Source organism: Haliotis rufescens, unplaced genomic scaffold (assembly GCF_023055435.1).
Source record: "Haliotis rufescens isolate VD_foot unplaced genomic scaffold, xgHalRufe1.0.p SCAF_5, whole genome shotgun sequence".
Taxonomy (NCBI): domain Eukaryota; kingdom Metazoa; phylum Mollusca; class Gastropoda; order Lepetellida; family Haliotidae; genus Haliotis; species Haliotis rufescens.
This window is the reverse complement of record NW_025964223.1, coordinates 32776217-32801983: the sequence shown is the minus strand read 5'-3', so window position 1 is coordinate 32801983 and position 25767 is coordinate 32776217. Positions and strand designations below refer to the sequence as shown.

Below are 25767 nucleotides of genomic sequence, written 5' to 3'. Positions count from 1 at the left end.
GGAAACGAAAATGCAGCAAAAAATAAGTACATTAATTACTCACTAACATACAGCAAACAGGAATATAAATCCATCATAAATAAACTAATAACCCAAGAAAACTTCAAACAACTGCACACCTCCCCCGCCACATGGACATACAAAACAATAAATAAACAAATCAATAAAGTAAATCTTTCTAGCAACTCACATAAAAATACAATCTGCACTAAACAGGCTATATGTAGGCATCACAAAATTAAACTTTCGCCATTCCACTGGGCTCTGCCCCACATGTCAAGTTCCCCAAACAATACAGCACTTATTCTACATGTGCACACTCTACTTACCACATAGAATACAGTACATCAACACACTAGATGCAAAATACACAAAAACTATCCACGCACTCCTATCCCCCCACAATTACAAAAATTAATCATAAATTATATCACAAAAACAGATCTCATAAAACGAATCTAACACCACCCACAAAAGCGACACATACATCCAACCAACGTCCTAACGCATATAAACCAAACGCACCTCTCCCAAGACATTTAAAAAACCCTAAAATCCCAAATCATTATTTACTCACTGACCACTATCCTTCCAAACAAAACCCATGTGACACAAAAACAACTTAAGAAAGCTATCAAATAATTTCTAATTATGCCGCAAACCACGCAAAACATAACCAACACTAAATACTCCAAATAAATCACGCTATAGCTAGGCCCCATCTCAACACACCAACCACCCAGCCCTCCACCCCATTCCCCTGCCCCATAAAACCTTACTTTTTTTTGGGTGGCTACCTTAGCATATCTCCACTATTCACGTCATTATCAGGACTTTATTTTTCAAATTCTCCCTATATACTAGTACGGGGCCACCCCGACCCCGAAATTAGCTATGCCAGAAGGGGTTGTTAAAACTAAGAAACTGACTGACTGAGGGGGTGGGGGGTGTCGCATTGATATTGAGTCACATTTTTGGGTAGGGTCAGCAGGCATATTAGTTTGGAGACGCATTAATTTCGAGATTTACAGTAAATATTTCTTCAATTCCTTGAAAATTGTAGGAGAGAAATGAAATGGTGCTTCAGTTTGTCACCCAAATACAACCAAATGTATCAAATGACTTAAAGCCAGTAAAACTGTGCATTAGCCCCCCTCTCCATTTTGCGGTTATGAGGTAAGCACGAAATGCACATGGTAAAATAAAAATCAGCTGATACCATCTGTTAGGGTTGCAGTAAAAGAAATCACACAGAAAAATGCTTCATTTGGCAGCAGCTGACTGAAGAGAGAGGCATTGGTGTGGCCCACCTTGAAGCCACTCATGACCACATTGCAAGAACGTTTGTGTAACCGAAAGATTTTGATCATTTCGGATTGCGATCTGAGTTTTAAAACTTCACAAGGAAGGGAGGTAACTCTGAAGTTGGAACGGCGGTTCGATTGGTCTGGTGTGCTTCACTGCGGTGAAGTAAGCACATTGTAGGTATGGCGTTCATCAGTGTTGACAAATTATATGTCAACAAAGTTCTCCAAACATCGGTAGCCCCAACCCCATATCGCCCAACCCAGGGTAAAACAGGACCCCGCTGAGGACACGACGGTGGTAAAAAGGCTAAGGATGGGATTTTATTGGGCGGACCTGATCAGGGTGTTAATTCTGATAGTCCTGTTCCTAGTCACCAGACAGTTAATGATGTTGTCGATACTCCCTCCTGTGCACCTTATGCTACTAAGAGCCATACCTATTCCGATGCACAAATCACCGTTATTTACAGCAACCACGGTCAAATTACCGCTATTGACGCCTTGAAAGGAACTCATTTAAAGTCATATTTGAGGCATTGACTATTAAATGTCAACATAACATTTTCGTAATCGAATACATGTAGCGCGGGAAGTCCCTTCCGTGACTGGTCAATTTGTTCAATATGTAAATAATTAGATCCAGCAATGTAAAATCTCCGCAAAAACGCTAAAAATTGCGTTTTTTAAAACAGTGGTCCTCGGGAATAGTCATCTTAAAATAATATAATATAATCAAAGATTTAAAAAAAAATACTCCGAAAATATTGTGTTTCTGGACAACCGTCGTTCCGGATTGTCCTGTTTTCGATCAGAGCTTTCAGCATCATTTATGCCTTTAAAATTTATTATTATTCATGAAACAATACTATCATCGTTGGATCATAGGTTTTTGGACATCATACGTTTTCAATCACGAATACTTGCACTATAATGAGAGATGTCACACAGAAATTGTAAATACTCAGATGATGGCTTAATTCTAACGCTAGTTGAACCGTTACCTATCACCCAATACCTACACACCAGGAACATGCTTGTACAACTTCAGTTTTAATGGCAGACGTTACAGAGGCCAGAGGCAATGGAGATAACTCTGGTGACTTGCCATTATAATAACCACAAACAATAATGTTGGCGTGACCACCTTTTCTCCTTCTCTACTGGAAGATAATGAGGTTAAACCAATGGATGGACAATCATTGACATTTATAATAGTAAAAATTGCGAAATAACTGCCTGTTTCATAAAGTCCAGGATTATTTAATTTAATAAATACTTATTCATTAAGCACTGTAAGTCCTTTTTGTTCATAAAGTCACAAGAAAAGTCAATGTTTTGAAATAAACTGAAACAGAAGAGTACTGATGAACCATCATTGGACAGACTTACCTCAGGTTCATGGGGATTATTCTGCCCCTTTTTGGGTACTCGCAAACACAAGTATTTATCTTTTAATCATCTGACATTGTAAGCAAACACAACACAGTATAAGAACCATCATAGGACAGATTAACCTCAGGTTCTAGGAGATTATTTTGCCCCAATGAAAAAAACAACATTTAAAACATCTAACACAAAATCTTGAAAATGTGAGGGTCTCCTTCTTTCCTGTTTTGGACGGCTAGGTGTAAGTGTTTGGCTACTGTGCTGGACTATCTCTGAAGGAGGATCTGGATATTGTGGAGGTTCGCTTCAATTTTGATTGAATAGGGGTTGAGCCATGACACGTTCTGTCAGAGCCTCTAAAGGTTGATGTGGACTCTTGTCTGTGTGCGCAATGTCAACCATGACTGACTTGTTGGACTCATATGCATCATTGTCCTTTTGGCTGACCCAATCACGGTTCTGGAAGGATTGGCGAGACATGATAGCAATCTGAAGACTGGACACGATATGCAGTGTCTCGCAATTGTGTTCCAACAAACTTGCGTATATCGCACCATGGGCCATCAACATTGGTGACGAGATACCGTGAATGAGAGCAAGCTTTATTCCGATCTGATTTCAAGTACACAATGTCCCTGACCTTTAAGACCTGGTGTGCTGGTAAGTTGCCATTTCCAGCTTTGGCTTGAACACTATGAGGGTGGTTTTTCACACGAGATTCGTGTTGTGAGGATATCAATGTTCTGTCTGACATAGGAATCTGTAAGTGACAATCTGTGCTTCAGCAGCAAGGCTTCGTTTTGCAAGGAGAAATCCTGGGGCAGGATCAACACGAACGATGCATCTATGGCCATCAAGTGGACACATGCCTACACACAAGCGAATAAGAACATCACACAGGGTACATGCCTCCTCATCTTCAATGAGACATGATACTGTATATGATTATACACACTCTCTGAGTACAAAAATCATTTGTCACTCTCGGCGCATCACATAAGCTGCATAGGCAATTCCTATCACTTCAGGTGGTTCGGATGTTGATTGTTCGACTCTTACTGTTGGTGTCTGTCTAAGAGACGCACACTGATGACAAGCTGTTGAAATGCGTTCAATTGTTTTGTCAAAATCGAGGGCATAAAAGTATCTATGCAGAACCTTCTTCAGTTGATATGCTGAGGGATGGTTTAACTTGAGGTGTAAAGCAGTTACAACACCGTCAATAACCCTACGGGGGATAATCACACACTCTCTTGGCGGTTGCAAGGGATCAGCATACTTTACGACCAATAATTCGTCTTTAGCCATAGTGGCAACAGCTAGATAACGTTTGATATCTTTGATATTGGTCAGTTTCTTGGAGGGGCGTGTGCCTTGAACTAGGTGAGCATGAGTATGCCTCAAATCATTACATTCCCCCTGTAATGATCGCCATGTACTGCGAGTCATAAATGGCAAACGGGTTTCCCGGACATTATATCCTCAACTGTGGTGCTTCTTACGACAGAGTCTTCCATGGTTTCAATGAAGGAGCATATTTGACAAGATTGGTCAGAACACTTCTGCTGGCAAAATCTGAAGGAATGTTAGACGTTCCTGCTAGGTGATCTATTGTGGCTTGATACTGACTTACAACAGAGAGGAAAGTTGATACCCTCGGACTTGCTGAGAACTCTCCCTTGCACAATTTCCGAAAGGCAAGTATACAAGGTTTACTATCTGTGAGGACATGTGTTTTGTGGCATGATTGTATCAAGTATGGGCTGAGGTGCCTGATGGCAGCAGCAATCGACAATACTTCAACCTCACATGGGATCCAAGATATCTGAAGTGGTTTCAACTTGGCGCTGAAAAACCTGGCTAGTTTCCTTTTACCATCTCCGACAAGGTACATTGTGGCGCCAATACCTGGTTTTCTTAAAGCGCCATCGGTAACAATCCAAAGCTCATCATCAGGACATGGAAGAGTGATTGTTTTATTCATCGCTAAGGATTTTTGAGCAGACTGAAAGGCATCCACTAGGTCATCAGTCCATGCAACTCTATCACTGGACTGACATCCTGTGTTAAAGAATCAAGAGGACCTATTGTTGCTGCACAGTGCCGGAGTACCCGTGACAATTTTGTAGGCTCCAATGAATGACCATAGTCCAGAAACAGTTGTTGGAAGCATGCAGGAGGACAGAGTGGCAATGGGATGAGGACTTGCTTGGATAGACCTGTCTTGCCACTTCCATCCTAAAATAGTAACTGAACGTGGAGCAATGAATGTCTTGTTGGGGGACAGTTTTAAGTTGTTTTTATCCATAGCCTGTAGAGCCAACTGCCAGTTTTCAAACAACTCAGAGGGGTATGATCCACCACAATATAAATCGTCAGCAAGCTTCGCTACTATACCCTTTTCATTAAGGTCGCTGAGAACACGGCACATGAGTTCCTCCAAAGCAGTCTCGCTACCGGGCATTCCCATCGCTGATTGTACATAAACCCTCACTCCACCGAATGGCATTGCCGCCCCACAATACTTCATAGAATCCTTTCGACAGAGGAATTTGGTAGAAGTTACTGGACAGGTCAGTGGTGATGAGGTACTTCCATTGGCTGATTTGTCGAAGGGTAGAATCAACATCAGGGAGCAATGATGGTTTGGGTTTGCTGTAGCGTCCTACATCCCCAAATGAAGTTACAAGACGGTATCCTCCAGACGGCTTTTTGACTAAGAAGGATTCAACATTTATGCCTACATCTTCTGGGCATTTAAATACACCTTTATGTTCAAGATCATCGAACAGGTGTTGTAACTCTACAAGATGACCTTTTGAATATTGCGGCAATCGTCCTTTCCGTTGAGGCGGGGGTACTGGACCCATGTTGACTGTAGCTTGGAATGAGCCTGAAGCACCATTGTATCCTTCACCAATGGGACTGAACACACTGTCATATTGTCGTAGTAAAGCATGGAACTTATAGCTTGTGTCCTTGGTGAGTATATTGTGAGGATCGACCTCCACATTCTCAGAGAAGAAGGAAGATGAAGTATTTTGTGATTGAACATTTTCTGTGTGTTGTTGAGTAATGTCAGAAGAGTCTGTAGTGACCACAGCACGAACAGAACAAAAATGTTCACGTTTTCTTAAGGTCTGAGGATTGTTTGACATATACTGAACAGCATTGAAAACGCACCAGCAATAAATCTTGAAATATTACAAAAACAACTTGAGCAATGATCGATTTTAATTAGAACAGACATAGACGGATTATTAAGAAAGTAAACAGGAATACCACACAGTAATTACATTTACGTCATCAGTGTGAGGAAGACACATAGGGTTAAAATGAAAAGTCAATATCTGGTAATATCTGGTAATGGTAAGTCTGCGAATAGTGTTCTGTGGGATAGCATTCCACTCTTGACGTAGTGTATCTTCAAGTTCTCTCAGGTTTCGTACTTGCGGACGACGTGAGAGGCGTTGACCCAGGTAATCCCATAGATGTTCAATTGGCAATAGATGGGTGACAGGGCTGGCCATGGAAGCAGAGGCACATTATTGTTCGCTAGGTACAGTGTTGAAACACGTGCCGTGTGCGCTCTTGAATTATCTTGGTGCTGATGAAAGAATGGGATGGCGTGATTTGCCAATATGTTATTCCTGTAGTAAAGGGCATTAAATCTTCCACGACAAACATGGAGCTCTGTTCGATGGTTATGACTGATGCCGCCCCACACCATGACACTCCCTCCCCCCCATCGATCTGTCTGTACAACGCAGTCATTGTGGTAACATTCTCCAATGACGATGCCTTTCGGTCCAACGCAGACGTTCATTTCGATGTCGATCAGTGAGTATGGGTCCAACATATGGACGTCGAGCATGTAGCCCAGCTGATGGCATTGAAACCGTTGTGCAACAACTCTACTTGACGTACCAACTTGAAGCATGCCCAAGGCAAGTTCACGATCCTCTGCTGTTAATCTTGGCATTTCTTGTGTCAGTACCCTTTATGTCTGCAGCAACAAGTGATGTGGCTTTTAAAAGTCTGTCTTTTATAGCCCTATTCTGCATGCTTCCCGTGAAACAAAACATGTTTTCCATGATGCGCACGCAATTTGTTGCGTTTTGGCGTTGTCGCTCACAAAAAATTTAGGAATGTGTTTTGACGAGCTGTTCTTCTTCATGCTTCGTCCAGAACGTCGTATATTACTCATTCAATGATATATTTTCATATGACTTAAGCCCGGATAAAAATACATCCATTTTCATGGTAGTGCTTTTTCAATGCTGTTCAGTATATTATGGAGTCTAACACGACCAGATAAACATGGCAATACACTTGGGGGAGGCCATGATGTTGATAGTGATGAACAAGATGGACGAGTGTCCTCACGTGGTTCGATAGCGACAAAGTCATCGGTTCTGAACTCCTCAGGTACAAGCACTTCCAAGTAGTCACCAGGCCATACGGTGGTTGTGCTGTCTGGAGCCCTCACTACAACAGCTCTCCTCACTGTGTGCATATCCCAGTCGTCATTTGATTTGTAACACAGGTGAGTATTATCTGCAAAGATAATACGTTTCAGTGCCGGGCGTATGGTAATGTCATTACGGACAAATATAGTATACCAGCAAGTATCTCAACATCAAGGCTTTCTACTACAAGACATTCAAAATACAGCTCTCTGTTTGTCTTTGTGCACAGTGAACTTTGTTTCACCAACAATGTTTAGTTTCGACAGTCCATCCGCCTGTCTGGCAGATTGAGTGCTTTTGTTGATAGAAACCCCTAGTACCTTGGCTGTATTGGCTGAAATTATGTTGCCTGTTGCCCCTGAATCGAGAGTGAGGTGAACACACCGGTGGTGGAAGAAGGCATCCATGTATGGAGATTCCTCAACGTGGACTCACCTCGCTGATGTGTTATTATCTGGTAAGTCTGTCACATCAGTATTTGAGCAAAAATCCTCCTCATTACTTGAGGGTGTATCATCAAAAATGTGTGCGATCTGTCTTGCCATCATCATATACTTGCGATCCCTCTCCGGTAAAAATTTGCATCCACTCAAAAAGTGGTTTACATTTGACCGTTTTGCTGCTGTGCAGATCGGACAAGATTTTGAATTCTGAAAAGATCGCTTTGGATACTGGCTACGCGACGAGGCCTGAGATCGCATAACCTTTACATCTTCTGATGTGCATATTTCCTCTAATAATGAGTCCAAAGCCTGAGAGATTTCAGGTTTGAATGAGGCAAGTGTGCGTGAACGTAACTCGGTTCCGTACCATTGCTTAACTAAGTGAGGGAGGTCTTTGTGTAGAAGTCGTAGCCATTTCAGTACCAGGTGTAAGTCCTCTGGTCTCTCATCTACCCCTAAGTGAATGTCGTCTAAGTCAAGAAAATGACCTCCAGTTCACTGAAACCCATAATGAAGGCAAATTGATTGCTATATGTACGGTAAGGAAGTTGAATTCCTCACTATTGTACTCCTTGATATGACTGGACAATAGTTGGCAATCAGGCCTAACATTAGTTCCAAAGTTGTAACTTTCTGAATGGCAGTTTTACGCTGTGCCACGACGATGCCATCGTCAGTGAACCCCCTGTTTCGGTTTGCACAAGATTTCTTTAGGCAACTAACACCTACATCTAATAAAGGGGTAAATGCGGTATCTGTTGATAAGGTGTGCAACAAATTTTGTTTCCATCCTTCAAAGGAATTAATTGTCTCATTCTTTGTGAGAATCCACTGTTTTGGAGCCCTGTGTGTTTGTGCCATTGTGGTAACTTGTGGAGTTACTAGCGCGTGCTAATCAAAACATCGATGCGTTTACATATCCTAGTAAGGAGCGTGACGCTACGATATCGCCTTGGAGAGGTTTACCAGTCTCATCAGGTGCTACCGAAGGTTGAATACCTTTCCACGCTGCCACCACGCCAGTTGAACTGTTACTTATCACCCAATGGGATACCTACACACCAGGAACACGCTTGTACAACTTCAGTGTTTAATAGCAGACGTTACAGAGGCCGGGCAAGTGAGATAACTCTGGTGACTTGCCATTATAATAACCACAAACAATAATGTTGGCATAAGATAAAGTTGTACAGTTGTTCATGTGATCAGTGAGAAAACTATGACTGTTTCTTCAGTGTCCAAAAACCAATGACCCGGGATATATGTTGTAAACAAGAAAGAAGTGAGCAAAGCTCACATACCCCCGTTATCCCCGCTGGTCAACAACAAATAGTAAATAGTTTGTTAATTAATGAAATATACCTGTTGCTTTAAGTCAGAGGAACTGCCCTTTCCTTTGTAACCCCATGAGGATGCATTATGTTTGAAATGAACACATGTTTTTGCAAATATATTTCAATCTAGTGTGGGATAATCAATGCTTAGCACAACATACATTCTTGGAATCCTTTGATACTGGAATTTAACTACAAAGCATGACGCATACTTATTATACATTAAATGAAAAAGAGCAAAAGAGAAAACCTTCAGAATCTTATAAAAGATAAAAAACAATCATAGTAGCAAGTTTGCTGAAGCTAGGATACATAATATTGTAAACATGGATCGTACAAAAACTCTAATGTTTCCATGGAAACGGCAAAAATTAAAAAAAATCAGAATCTTCAAACAAGCAAAAGGCACAAGCACTCATTGTGGTTAATGTGTGTAGAAAGTTTGGTGAAGCTAGGGTGCATAGTTACAAAGATATAGGCCATACAAAACACCCACCTTAAAAGTTTAAGTTCCTTAATGTTCCTTAATGTTTCCATGGAAACGGCAAAAATTAAAAAGTTCAGAATCTTCAAACTAGCAAAAGGCAAGTTTGGTGAAGCTAGGGTGCATGGTTAAAAAGTGCCGTTCAAAAGCTCGGACGGAAGGACGGACAGACGGAACGCTATAAACCCCCAATTTACTTCGTAAACGGGGGTATAATAATGTCTTATGTTTGCAATGTCTTTTCAACAAAAGGTAAGTAAGTACAAGGTATCTTTTTTTAATATGCTTCAACATGGGGAAAGGTCAGACACTGCACGCTTGTGACAGTTGTCCTTGTGTCTGTGGGATGGGGGGTGAAGTTGATGGCAGTATTGCTCCCAGACACGGCGGGTAGCCAGATGTGCGGAAGCTATGCCCGATTTTTAAAAAAGTACTGATTTAACTTCGAAAATTTACTGCATCCGGCATCTTTGTTTAAGTGACTTATTGACTTTTGCTTCTGACTTATTACATTTCTTGGGTCCAAGTCATTGACCTGTATACAGCTTTTTGTGTCAAAATCATTGCATATTTGGTAATTTCTTTGAGGTGAAGGTCCTTGACTGAGAGTGCACACGATCATTGAATCATGCTGTTTACAGTTTCAGTTATGATGTAGATTTTGCTTATCTTTTATACATTTTTTCACACAATTAATTTCACTTTGGATATTTGTCAATGTTCAAAATGATATCATACGTAAATATAGGCAACAACATGTATGAACGAACCTTAGATAATCTCCTGTTTGTTTGATCATTGTTTACCTAAGAATTGAGAGGTTTATAGTGTCGAATACGAGATTTCTTTCCTTTGGACAAGTGTTACAAGATGAAGTGTAAATGTAACTGCAGCATGTACGTATTTCTTGGGATGTGTAATAGTCAATATCATAAGTTCATATAACCAATGTCCATGAATGGCCGTTTCATTTTATTTTATAACTAAAACTGAATATATTACTTTACAGAAATGGATAATATTTTTCAGTTAAATATATACACACATTTCTGAAACAATTGTCTTTTGTCTTGGAATTGTTTTTTATGTCTTTTGATACTCAGATCGAACAGTGATATCTAACGGTTTCGCCAGGTGAGCGATAGTCACAAACAATTTACAAATTATTCCTCTCGTTTTGCATTATATAATTAATGGGTGCATTCTTTTTTCAATATTGTGTATCACATTATTAAACTGTTTACTTTATTTCTCCAGGAATTGTAAAAAGTATAAAAATAAAACCAATGCCAGGTACCTATCATGATAGAACATTTATACTAAGTTTTCCTATAATAATTAGATCCACATCAAGTGCTTTTATGAGTTATCATGGGGTAATATTTATACATCATTTCATATAATTATAGTTTAGCAAGTAATACTTATCATCAGGTAAAATGCATATATAAAATATCAGTAGTTTCAGTTATAGCTTTTTAGATAGATGCTAGCCTAAGGTAATGGGAGCGCATCTCCTAGACATACTATTCAATAAGACAAGAGTTATGTCTACATAGTTTAATAGATTTGAAGCTTTTAGATAAATACTAGCCTAAGGTATCAAGATCCCAATCTCCCAGACAAAAGATATGTCTACATAGTCTTATAGATTACCTTGAACTATTTTATTTAAGTAAATCTGTCATCACCTATATTAGAATAACATTCAGCAATTACTTCAATTTAGACTCATTAAGGATTAGCCCCCATACAAGCTCGTCTATAGTGCATTAAGGATTAGCCCCCATACAAGCTCGTATATAGTGCATTAAGGATTAGCCCCAACACAAGCTCGTCTATAGTGACACCATAATCTCATTCAAAGCATCCAGTAAATATGTCAACAAGATTAGTGCCAGTCCAACAGGATTAACAGATTAAGTATTCCCCTCTGTCTAGCCATTCATTTAGCATAGGGCACAACCAATCGTGTATCAACCAATCACATTCCATTTTATTGTTCTAATTTTTGTTAAATACATACAGAAACCACATGTTAGGTCCCCCGTGTCTCCATAAAAGGCAAACCTATCAAATTCGAAAAATCTACAATGTTTCTTGGGGTGATCCTTGATCAACACCTCACTTGGCGCAAACATATAGAATATGTGGAAAACAGATGTCAAAAAGACCTGAACGTATTACGGGCATTTTCAGGCACATCTTGGGGCACATCGAGGGACATTCAGCTGGACCTCTACAAATCTCTTATCAGATCAAAAATTGACTATGGTTGTAAGGCTTTTCATTCACCATCAAATACTGTCTTGAGGCACCTAGACAGAATACAATACAAAGCCCTAATGCTGGCCACAGGCGCAGCAACAGGCACCTCAATAGAAGCACTACAAGGAGAAACGGGAGAACTCCCATTGAAACTAAGAAGAGAGCAGGCAAAATTATCGTTCTGGTGACGAACATCAAACCCTTTGGTTAAAAAGATATGGCAAGACAAAAAAAATTGAGATGAAGCCCTAGCTCGAAAAAATCCCTCACTAAAGCCATCTGGGATATTAGTACGTGAACTCATTCGAAGTCACAATTGTGATGACATTCAGCCTCCAGAAAGTCACTACAAAGGGTTACACCCTCCCTGGACTTTAAATACTCCCAAAGTTGACACTGCTTTAACATCAGAAGTCACTAAAAAAGAAAACCCAACCCTACTACGATCAGTAGCTATCACTAAAATTTAAACTACCTGGGACAGCTGGGCCCATATATACACTGATGGATCCAAGAATCCTATCAACAACAGTGCTGGTTACGGGATCCATATCCACAGCTCCAAACCCCAAGCACATTCAGTTCGCTTGCCTGATGGTCAGTCAGTATTCACGGCTGAATTGGAGGCAATTCATCATGCACTCAAACTCATTCCGGAACTTCCGGAAGCAAAGGCAGTTGTCCTATCAGACTCACTAAGTGCACTTCAGGCCATCAGTGGCAGAAACTCAAACTCCAGGCCAAACACAGTCAACAATATTCTATACGAATAAACAAAACTATCGGACCAAGGGCAACAGGTGGAGCTGTATTGGATCCCCTCTCACATAGATATTCATGGAAATGAAAAAGCAGACTCACTGGCGAAGCTAGCTCTAGACAAAGCGGATATACAGCCTATTCCCTTTAGTAAACTAGAGATAAAAAGCAAAATCAAAGCTTCAATAGCAGAAAGATGGCAAGCCCAATGGGATGCAAGTAAGATCGGCAGATGGCTATACAAAATTCAACCCAAGGTCCAACAAAAGCCAAACTCATACTCAAATGAAAGGAAAATTGAAATTGCTATCTCACACCTTAGACTCGGTCACAAAAAGCACTATGACAAGGTTTGTTCATCTTGCAATCAGGCATAAACCATTGATCACGTGTTACTAGAATGTCAAGACCATGCCCCAGCCCGGGCTAGGTTAAAACAAGAATTGCAGTTAGATCCGCTATCTGTCATAGATCTCCTAAAGCCAAGAGATGCAATAGCGAAGGCCAAACTAACTCTATTTCTGAGAGATGGACAGCTACTCGAACGTATATAAACAGAGCAGCCAAGGATACAAATGAAATCATATCAATGTAAGAAAATAGAAATCATCTCAAGACAAAAACAGAAATTATGTGAACACCAAATTCACAATAGATAGGTGTACCCTACTCACACACAGGAGTCCCAAAGAGGGACAGGTCAGCCGAAATTGCCTAGGCATGAAGGCGACCTCCTAAACACTTAATGCAACAACAACAACATGTTAGGGCAGAAGGGGGTTTGACTCTCATACCAAGCAGACCTCTCTCCCACAGCCTAGAGGGTTGTACCGACTCTCTGTGGCACCCCCAGCTATATTCTAAGATTTTGTAAATTGCTCATTGTTAATTGTTCTTGTAAATAAAATTGTGATTAGTCTCCTGTGACTCCGGCTCTTTGCTGACTAATTCCCCCAGAAAACCAGCACGCCATTTGGACGGTTTTGTTCATGCCATAACAGTCCATGATATACCCGTTGGTTCAACCTTATACGATTATCCTGATAATTCTATACCAACAGAGCTTACTTGCATCTTTTATTGTGTAATTCTGAGACGAGATGAAAAGAAATACTAACATAATAATGAACAAATATATGTCCAATATTGGATATAATTTTGGTTGTTTTGAAATATTCTTTTGTGTATTTCATTACGTAAGTTGATCCCAAACAGGTGCGTGTCTTGACCAATTAAGACACATGATAAACTATCAAATTGTTTACATATTCAAGACATTATTTACTTGGTGAAAACAGTCATTTCATGTTGTGTCGAAAACGCGTGAAATTCCGTTTTACACATCGAGAATGTCCATGCCATGAACAAAAATTTGGGGAGATATATATTAATCAAAATACCAGTGTCATCTTTCTCCGACGTTATCAAAGATATAAAACCAGCCATGACGTAAAAAAGAATGCTTATTTTTTTGGTATTTCAGTACATTTGATGATACGACTAGTGCTCCATTAATAATGGTGCAACATTAGTCAAATTGCACTTACACAATCAAGAGAATGTTGGAATCTAAGGACTAAGTTATGGGTTAGATTGTGCGATTCATTTCTCTATTACCTCTTTTTTTATGAAGTACGATTTCATAATTTCTTATGTGTGATTTTTTTTTTAATAACTAAACGTATACAGTTTCAATATCGATATTTGTGTTGGAATAGTTTGGTTCCTCGAGAACAAAACACCATGAAAATATATTGTCCTTATCCACAGCTAATTCTCACCAAGTGATCGAGTTACAATAAACTAGTGCGAAGCATAGCGGAGTTATGTCCACTTTTCTTTGTACGTGTGTAACCTCTCTGTCGTCTTTTGACATCATAGAGAACAAGAAAAAAAGTGAACGTGGCTCACTAATACCCCCGACCCGTGTAGTGTGTCAGTAGTTTCAAATTAAATAGCGAGGATAGGGTTAGGGTTTGAAAAATTCATAAAAAAATGGAAAATTAATAAAAACATTTTTTTTCTTTTGACTGCACCCCTTCATATGACACAGATTATATGTACTAAGTTTGAGATGAATCAACTGAATAGTTTAAGAGAAATCGCGCTGACCTGTTTTCGCCGGCCGGCCGGAACCTTGGTATAACTATATACCCACGACATTTTGACGGGGGTATAAAAATCAGTTTTCGTCATTTACGGCAAGATGTTTTTGGCATTGAATGTATGTCGTTATACAAACGCATATAACACCATTGGATATGTAGTTATGTCGTTCAGATATTAGGCAGTATTTTGTTCACTCACAGTTTCTGTACAGCTTCTAAATAAAAAAAATTGTCTCACAGTACTTTTATCGGTGTACGATAAAAAGCGGACAAATTCACTGTTTTTCAACACAGAATAAATTCCCGGAGAACACTTAGAAGTGTCTTTTTAAAAAACTGTTTAATAATTGCAGTTAAATTTACACCATCAAATAGGAAATTTAATATTCTCCACCTCTCCGTAATTTTATAGCTAAGGTAGATCCAGTGCCGCGTGAGCACAATTCTCGCACAACCTTCACTTTTCCAATCTTAGGAAAATGTGCGTCAGAAATAAAAACTCGTCATCCAGAGGGTTAATACGGCATTTGCTGCTGAGAAAAGGTGTATATCCTTACAAATATATGGATGATTAGTTTAGATTTGACGAAACTAAATTACCACCCGTTAAATCATTCTATACTAACTTAACAGAATCTAAAATAACCAATGCTGATTATAAACACGCTCTAAATGTGTGAGATTAATTGGTTTGTTAGAATTTAGGCAATTATCACAATCTGTACTTAAAAACCGATGTACTGTTACTCACCGATAGATTTGAGATATTCAGAAAAACCTGTTTAAAACAATATGGCTTGGATCCAGCATGGTACTATTCCAGTCCCGGACTCTCTTGGGATGCATTGTTGAAGAAGACCGAGGTTCAATTAAAATTACTCACCGATTATGATAAGCACTTGTTTGTTGAGAAAGGATTAACAGGTGGTATGTTGATGACGGCGAAAAGGTATTCTAAAGCCAATAATAAATTAGTGGAAGGATATGATTCGAGTAAACCTACTACGCACATATTATATCTCGACGCCAACAATTTGTACGCATGGGCGATGAGTCAACCTTTACCCACGGCGGTTTTGAGTTGGTAAACAATATCGATGTGAATGATATTCCCAAAGATTCAGATAAAGGCATCTTCCCGAGGCAAGAGAGTTAACTGACTATAAAAGTCCAGTTTCCACCCTTGCCGAACTAGGCTGGTATTATAGAGTTACATTTTGGCTGGACTAACAAGTCTATGCAAAATCCAATCAAAATTGTGCACCAAAATCGAAATCCGGTTCTTTAACTGTCATGCAGATTTCGGTCGATTGCAGGATTTGCAAAGCATGTGCACCGCCAACTTAGCGTCAGCAGATATTTTCCAAATCTTTTCATGTTTTTAATCAAGGTGCTCACGTGATTTGATGCATTTTTCGATGTAAGACCTGTTTTATCACAATATAGATTTTGATTATCGATCAGATCGTCCTGACAAGGTGCCACCATTTTGTGGGAAGCAAACGCAAGTGATACGAGAGGTGGAATCTGATTGGTCTATCGGAGAGGCTTAGAAGGGACATAAATGGTAATAGCCACTGGTGGCGCTACGATTGAGCCTAGTAATTCCAGCCTAGTTCGGCAAGGGTGGAAACTGTACTTTTAAAGTCAGTTAACTCTCTTGCCTCAGGAAGATGGATAAAGGCTACATACTAGAAGTTGACTTAGAATATCCAACCGAGTTACACAAAGACTATAACACTTATCTGCTAGCTCGCGAAAGATTAATGGTTAATAGAGATTGGATGTCAGAATATCAGCACTCCTTGGTGGGTAATATTAGGTTAGCTAACGTAGAAAAACTCGTACCAAATTTGATGGATAAGACAAAATATATAGTCCACTGTAGAAATCTCCAGTTATATCTAGTTTCAGATACTATTTATCTGATCATTGCATCAAAAATTCTTTGAAGTTATAATAATTGTGTATTTCTTAACCTAATCACTGGTAGCTGATTTCTATTTCTGGCTTAGTTTATGAGAAAATACACACCATAATCTTTATTTCTGCATATATAACAATGCCTAGCAGAATTGAAAATACAATTTAAAAGGTAAATCATCATGTTCAGTGATGATCTGAATTTCACATTTTATTGATGAAATTTGTTATCACCTATTAGTTTATCTGAATTCTCTGAAGGGAAACTATGCAGTTATTTAACTGTACACCATATTATGCTGTATACCTTTATTAAGATATACGGCTTCTCATTCTCGATTCGGTTTCGTGTCGATTCGATTAGGTGTCGCTTCCTGCATCGCAACAAGAACACAAGTAGAACCAGTCAAAATTATAGTCCATAATAAGCAAATTTTCAATCCACGAAAGAAAATGCCCATACCCATTTCAAGACTTTCAAACTTCAGAGTGTTTTGTCCCTTTAGTGATATGCTAGATACCTAGAGGGTGGGGGTTGGCACCCTCTAATACATATTACACACAGTAAGCATAGACATGTTTCGTCACTGGGGCCTTCACAGGTAAAACTGAAAAATGAACTCACCCTGTATGACACATCGTCGAATTCACCATTTTTCAAAATGAATAAACATACAGAAATAATCTTGCTCTTGGTCTGATCAGTTTGTGTGGTCTTCTCTATACACCCATGAGGGTTCATGGTGAATGTTACATTAGTTTACCAAGCGGTCTTCTCTTGAAGTTGTTCCCGGACAAAGAATGATTTCAGCACACCTCTACTTTTAGTTCTCAACACTATATTCACAGACACTCCGTGTCCTCCTGTAACATGCGAAGTGAGAGTAGTTTAAAAAATTGTAATTAAAAATTCGATCGTAACGTGTACCGTAGTCTGTGTTCAAAACTACACAAGTTTCTTACTGTCTCGTTGGTTAACTATCAGCAATGATATAGGCTGGCTCCTAACACAATTTCTTCTTCCACTTTTTGGTTCACTTCGAAATCTTCGTGAATTGCCCCCTTGAGTAGAAAACTGTTACACGAGATTGTGATCTTGAAACATTAGTTCAGATATATTATTGATTTGATAAATTATAACATCAATGTCGTGATTCAGCGTCCAGGGTGCAGGTTGTTAACATTATTTTTAATGGACTCGGACAAACAGAGTCTGACTGAAACGGCTGCTTTCCAAAACGGCTCTATATTTGATTGACGAAATCATCCCCCCACACACAATTTAGCAGACGATGACCACTGCATCATGGATTACACGGACGTATACACAACATAACTATCAAATAATCAAATGGTTTTGCCTTCCTCAGAAATATTTGAAGATAACCTTTTCAAGTCTTATTTCTGGAAAGATATGGCTCATGATAAAAAAAACCAAAGAGGTATTCGGCAATGTGCAAATCGGTGTGTTGAGGTTTAATGTTTTTCACGGATTTGAGTAACAGCAACAATTATAGTCTCGGTCCGTGAATAAAACCTTGTTTTTACTCAAGTTCATTTTGCTTTCGTGAGATTTGGCAGTATAAGTGTATTTTTAATCTGGGGCTGTTTTCGTATTGAACGATTTGGCTCGAGGCCGGATTTAGCTATAAACCTTGTAATCAAAACTGACACGTCTGAGCGCGTCAAAAAATAGTAAGCTCGGCAACAGCGCGTATCCTGTATGTTGATGAGCGGAGTTTTGGAAATTGTTCGCACCCAAATCCATTCGTGACCAACTCGTGTAATCCGGGACAAGACGAATATCGGCTCATTCTTCACTTGACACCCGGCTACCTCCAGGGTTGTAGATTAGAACTGAGCCCAAGGAAAAGACTGCAAGGCCGATCCATATAGGTTACACAAAAACAAATGTTTTCCCAGATACTTCTACAGTAACGTTATGTTTACTTACCAAATATATAGGCATTCAAGGGCAATTATACATATGTGTCTGCATGGGCGGATACAGGGGGGGGGGGGGGGGGGGGGGGGGGGGGGGGGGGTGCGCGCATCCCCCCCCCCCCCCCCCCCCCCTTTTTATTTCGAAAAATCTTTATTTCTGTATAAATAAATAGAGACAATAAATAGATCTTAATTGTGCACCACCCCTTTTAAAAAAAAACTATCCGCCCATGGTCTGTACAGTCGGGTCTTAATTTAAAGGGGCACCAATCTCTGGCTTTTTCTCGGCTGTCTGACACAGGCCGATAGGGCTCACTAGCTACCGTGAGTCGATTTGTTCGCTAACCCAACTGAGCGTGACAAGAGACTTGGGCTACCGTCTTCAAAGACAGATAAATAAACTTGGAGTCAGTATTTGTTTTGATGCATTTTTTAGAACTGATTGGTTACCCGTGATATATGAAGATTTCGATAAAGGGCGCATGTTAATTGATGCCTTCAGCCTAAAGAAACAGACAAAAAGAAGCTCGTCGGATGTCGTTATTTGGAAATACCCCTGATGGTTATAGTTTGATAATAATACTACCCCCTTCTTGTCATCCATGTTTTCAGGTATAACCCTACAGTTGTGTTGCCATAAGTTTCCTGAATCTTTCTTCCTCATTAGATCTGACTAATGCGTCCTTAGATTCTCCATAGTTTTACCAAATACTGAGTTATTCATGAGCTTATATAGTTTTTTTTCGAAATCGCTGGTAGCCATCTTTCTTAAATCTGTGTTAAGCCATATATAGGGCTCCATCCAAGGGCTTTCATCTAACTTTAGAACTCTGTGTATTTTCTTTATTTTCATGCTTCACTATAGATATAACTGGAGATTTCTGTAGTGAACTATTATCTTTTGCCTTATCCATCAAATTTGTTTCAAGTTTTTCTACGTTAGCTAACCTAGTATTGCCCATCAAGGAGTGTTGATATTCTGACAACAATCTTTATTAACCATTAATCTTTCGGTATAAATACGTTGGGCTTAACATCATTAACATCCATGTTGGAATTAATATCCATCTTCCAACCTCTTAGATATTTACCAACGCTGGCTGTGGGTACAAATCTTAACTCAACCTGTTGATTTTTATCAACAACAGCGGGTTTATTATTATCAAGTAAAGCAATCAATTCAACTTTTCTCATTTGAGAATAACCTCTCAGCCCACCTTTTTTCGTTTGAGCTTTGAGTTCTCTGACAGTCTGTGGTTTGTTGTATTCCAAACCGAGTAAATCAATCAATTCAGCTTTTTTCATTCGAAAATAACCATGTAGACCACGTTGTTTTGCCAAAGCTTTCAGCTCTCTGACATAAGTCATTGTGATATATAACTACATGTGAACTAATATCTAATTGGTTTGAATTCTACCCAATCTATTTATCTCATTCATCGCAGTAATCCTTTTTCCTCTCGTTTTTTGTCAGGACCGTGACTCTTACATATACAGTACCTACCTTTGACCCGAATCCCACATACAGAACACGTATAATTAAGATGCCCTTTTCTAATTGCAAAGGCATGTATACCACAATATATACCGACGCAACGTCTGTTGCATTGAATTGGTTTTCCCATGAGTGTAAATTTACATCTGGATGTGCCCCTCGCCATTGTGATAAATATTACACTTCTAGTATCATTTGTCTAAATGCGTTGCAGCGCGACACAGATGAGCAGTCAGGGTTATTATTAATAGCTGATATGACTCAGCCCGACATAGTGCATAATAGATCATAGCTTATGCATAATAATGTAGCTAAATATGGACACGCTAGTCAACCAAAAAACTATAAACGCCATCTTGCGGTCTTTCTGAGCCTCTGACGGTGTATAAAACTGAGAGAGTGTTGGCCTTGGTATGGGTCAAATGTCTTTCCGTAAACAAGGAAGTATTTGTGCATGGCAATTTCAACATCCTTAAACGTTTGAATTGAATGTCTTTGTTTACGTAGTTCATCATTGATAAAATCTAATCTCTCCATTCTACGTCTGGCCCATTGTGACTGGGCTGTTTCGAGTTGTTCTAATGTTTTATCATGTCGTTTACGCTCCTCTTCAATTTCTTTAGCGTTTGATTCCCGCAGAGTAGAAAATAAATAATTACTCCTCGAAAAAGCTAGAGCATTAACAATAGCTCCACCGACCATCATCGCAATTGATGCCATACTATATGTTTATAAAATATTCAAATGTTTAATTACTTTTATACTAAGTTTTCCTATAATAATTAGATTCACATCAAGTGCTTTTATAAATTATCATAGTGTTCTATTTATAGAACATTTCACATAATTATAGTTCAGCAAGTTATACATATCATCAAGTAAAATGCATATACAAAATATCAGTAATTTCAGTCATAGCTTTGTCGATAGATGCTAGCGGGAACACATCTCCTAGACATACTATTCAATAAGACAAAAGTTATGTCTACATAGTTTAATAGATTTAAAGCTTTCAGATAAATTCTAGCCTAAGGTATCAAGATGCCATCTCCCAGACATAATATCCAATAAGACAAAAGATATGTCTCCATAGTCTTATAGATTACCTTGAACTATGTTATTTAAGTAAATCTGTCATCACCTATATTAGAATAACATTCAGCAATTACTTCAATTTAGGCTCATTAATGATTAGGATTAGCCCTGTCTAGCCATTTGTTAACCGTAAGGCACACCCCATTGTGTATCAACCAATCATATTCCTTTTTATTGTTCTAAGTTTTGTTAAATACATACAGAAGCAAAATGTTAAGCAGAAGGGGTTTGTCGCTCTAACCAAGCAGATCTCTCTCCCACAGCCCAGAGGGTTGTACCGACTCTCTGTGGCACCCTCAGCTATATTCTAAGATATTGAAAATTGTTCATTGTTAATTGTTCTTGTAGATAAAATTGTGATTAGCTTCTTGTGACTCCGGCTCTTTGCTGACTAATTCCCCCCAAGAAAACCAGCATGCCATTTGGAAGGTTTTGTTCATCCGAATAAAACCATAATAACTTCATTATGTCTTCTGGGATAAGCCCTTGTTTGATTAGCATATCTTTTGTAACCATTGCTTGGCCTACATCTAGAACCATCATACCGATATCATAACCATTAAAATCTAGCTTGGGTGGTGTGGCTTTAGTAATCATTTTAGCTATACGGGCATAGCCAATGGCCAAACCGATGAACACCGCTGAATGATACATTGCGTTTACCATCATTTTACCGTCTGTAACAGGAGTAGTCATTGCTTTATAACATTACATGAGAGCTTAACTCTAATTGAACCTCATCTAATTTTTGAACTTGTGGTCTTATAAAACCATACCGCTACTATAGCAACAACCCCTAGTACATAGGGAGCCCAAGTTTTAATCGGGCTATGTTCAGTATTGTGTATTAGTTTTGCCTTCCTCGCTAGCACACCCTTCCTACCAGCTGCGACTTTTCGAGGATTCTTAGTCACTCTAAGGATGCAATCGCTTGTGTTTGTGGTGCAATTGGGAATTGTGTTTCCTCGTTCGCTTGTTGTATTTCCGTCTCCATTATTAGTAAGTGGGTACATATGTTTAAATTAACAATACCTAGCCGTTATAAAAGTGGTGGTAAGTGCCACTAAGAACATTCCGTATCTATGATAAAACTCACAGCTTACTGCGCTTATAGCGTGTTTGATGAATGGGTCTTTCTATAGAGATTCACATAAATACATGTGATTTTCTGCCAGGATAGAAAGAAATGTACTAGCTACAGTTGTGTATAGATGTAACATAGCCGAACCTATTGTTTTAGTCATGGTAGCTCCCAGTCTAGACTCGTAACGCGCATACAGTTTTTTAATTTCCTCATCGGTCATGTTATCAATTTTTTCAGTGGTATAATTTTCCCCAAAATATTGGGAACATTTTCCACCAGCTACCAAAGCAGCGAGTCTTTCTCTATGTTTATCTAAAGATTTATTTACCATAGGTTCTGGCTCATCTTGGAGCATTTGTTCGATGAGTTCGTCGCATTCCTTAATGTAATACCTAGGAAATATTTAAGTCTAACATAATGAAATATTGCATATCCAATACAGCCCAAAATAATAAACTGTTGCAAAAGAATGAGTATTTCAAACCACATTATTACATAATCACCGCTAATGTTCAATTTATCGCATTTTTCCTATTTTTGCTATATTTTTTGCTATTTTTGCTATAATTTTGCTATAATTTGCTAAATTTTGCTATATTTTTGCTATATTTTTGCTCAGTGTTTGCTCAGCTCGAGCTTGGTAGAAATAACATCATTTTCGCGGAGACATTCCTCAAATGAATCTCAGTCTTTGCAATGAAACAAGGCTACCCAAACGCTATGCTCCATATGCCGTCCAGAGAATGCTATATCTTTCTTTTTGGTAAGTTCTTTACTGCAGTCTATTATGAAAAGGGTGGATTCTCCTTTGTATTTTTCGTGACATACTCTAAACAGTCTTGTAAACTATTGCCCTGATCAACTTTGCGCACTCCGGGATCATTCATTACCCAATCTCGCGGTAGGTATGTTTTATTAACGTTTATAGTCGGGCACAGAATATTAATATGGTCGAAAACATCCCGATAATGACTTTGTAAAATATCTAGAATAAGAGCTGTTTTTCCGCAACCCGTTTTCCCGCAGATGATAGCGCAGTGCGGTTCTTTCGGTAAAAGATTATTAATAGATCGCTTGCATGAATCTTCCATTCTGTATATTAAGTTGCGCGTCCATAATCACGTAAAAATATATGTTTAATTTACCAGCCGTTTCGAAGAGCTTCATTATCTGCATAGTAACACCCTCACTGGCATTTTCTATTCTCCGCCCACTACCGTGTAGTTGGTCATCAACTGTAGTTCGCATGTCGAGCCATAGCGCATACTTCGTGGTAAGGAATTCAGCCAGGGATACATCCCCAAGAGACAGATCTTTCACGACCGCGTTAACTTCTGGGCTTCATTTTATTAAGGGAGTTTTTTAATCTCATCCCACTGTTGATATGCTCACATGCCTTGACTATATAGCTCATTAGGCACGCCCTCGCTAGTCAATTCTACTTTTGTAATCTTGGGATTGTAGAACTTCTCGGTATCTCTTGCAAATGCTTCAGAAGGGTCCTCGAACAACATTCAAATACCCTTCAACGATCTAGCGGGGACCTTTAGATTGATATTCCATGTCATATCTCTTTTGTTCCTGGTGATCTTTCAGTGTGTCGAAGCACACGATCGTACAAAACGGCTAAACTTCCGGTATACTGGTTATGAATTTGTCTACCTAATTCAGGATCTGTTATCATATCATACTGCAGTGAGATATTATCAATAGAAAAGCTACCCATTTCACCCTCAGCAAGTTTGATTACTCTGTCGTAGTCATTAAAAGTGAGTTCGTATTCTAACCTATCGCCTAGGGATGCTTGATAAAAGGGCATGTGACTATCTAATAATTCAAAGTTGAGTGGAATATAGAATCGGTTACCTAATGCATCAGCAACAGCGTTAGCTTCTATGATGGTATTATTGCCACTATCAGCACCAACACACAATCTCATTGTGTTCTGATTACAAATACCTTGGTACTGTAAGTTTTCCCATTCTTTAGCCGTTCTTCAGAGATCCATGTAACAGAAGTATATATCGCTATTGTCAATACTCAAAACTTCATTACCGCTTATTTTAATCGCGATTTTCTTAACAATCGCACAAACTATGAGTAGTATAGAACGGGTCGCCAGAAGGTAGTTTTGGTTAATCCGGTTGATCCAGGCGGATGCGAAGGTGATTGGCTGATCCAAGTCACGTGATCGGATAGGATGACTTATGCATCAACAGCGCGTCGGGAAAGGGCGGGGTATGAAAGGTGTGTGTTTATAAGACAGAAAAGAATTCATAAGTAAACAAAAGTAAAGGGTATTCAATAGAGCTATGTGTATGGTGTGCTGCCCTGAATAGACAAGCAGCCCAGTTTGAATTGAGCGCGCTTGACAACTCACGTGACCACGTCGTTTCAAATTGTTTATTGGTCGTAATAGTTTCATTTATTTCAGGCGTTAGTAGAAATTACAATTAGTGTACAACTCACGTAGTCGTTTCAAATTGACCGCGCTCGCGAGAGTGTGCGACCTGGTTTGATGAATGCAGGGTGTGTGTTGAAAGTACGACCATACCGCAATAGAGACGGGTTGTGTCAGCATGATATACGCCGGGTAATGTAGGTAGGGAAAAAAAATGTACGTCTAGCTGGATCAAATTCATCTTATACGGTCTACACGTTGTACACCATGAACGTTAGACAACCTGTATAGAAAAAAAATATAGACAAAATAGATAAGACTACGCAATCAGCAAGCTAGCGGTGTAGTTTACGTTTGGCGCGCAACAACGAGGTAGTCAGGTCACCCTGCATTGACTATAACGCTGAAGGCAGCCTATATAAACACCACCCCGAATATCAGAGCGTCATTTCAGTTTGAACAGTCAGCAAGGAAACATGGATTCATCAAACGCGTAAGTGTTTCTTTAATGACTTATTTCGTTTATATTAAATGAGAATACTTTACAGCTTACACATGTTTCAGGCTGAGTGAAAAGGTATGTGTTAATAAAAGTGATTATGAGTAACTCTCATTACCAACTTTATGAAGAAAACAATGTTGTATCTCTAGCGTGAATTGATAGACAGGTTATTTCTTTCAGATCATTCACCTGTCCTGAGTGCGGAAACTTATATTCCTCTAAAGGGAATGTGAACCGCCACAGGAGGTCTGCTCACGAAGGGCAGCGCTTTGTTTGTGAGAAATGCTCCAAAAGTTTTGCATCAAATCAAAAACTTAACAAGCACAAGTGCGCTGCCTGCTCGCAACACCGGCTTTCGGAATACCGTTGTAGCGTAAGTTTATTTTCGTGAATGTAAGGGTAATTTCATTAGATTTAAGCGAATATGTGTGGGACTTTTATTTATCTTCCTATGCTTTTTAAAAGGTAATTTCATTTAAACACATGTGGTTCATTCTATGTTGAAAACAAGGGCATCGTGTTATGTTAGTACTACTTTCGTTACTAAACTCGTACAGTCCCTTTAAGAACACTGCTTTATTTCTACATTCAGAAATGCCCCGAGGTGTTCCCCCATTCCCCGTCAGCTGGCCGTGCATTTTCAACGGTGTCATTCTAGCGGTAAGTTGAATGTTCATAATGCCATCTGAAGTAAAAGTGTGAAAGACATGGGTTATTGTATTGAAAACAACACATTCGTGACTTCGAGCTTATCATTTCACTCGA

At 39.2% G+C, this 25767-nt stretch overlaps 1 protein-coding gene across 1 annotated transcript in view; it reads right to left on the bottom strand.

The window, feature by feature from the left end:
- Positions 1 to 17665, bottom strand: part of LOC124126088 (zinc finger protein 567-like) — a 121592-nt gene extending 103927 nt beyond the window's left edge. The window contains exon 1 of the mRNA XM_046489513.2: positions 17107 to 17665. Within this exon, the coding sequence (XP_046345469.2) occupies positions 17107 to 17223 (117 nt within the window). The 5' untranslated portion in view covers positions 17224 to 17665. The remainder of the gene's footprint in view (positions 1 to 17106) is intronic.
- Between the last annotated feature and the right edge of the window lie 8102 nt (positions 17666 to 25767).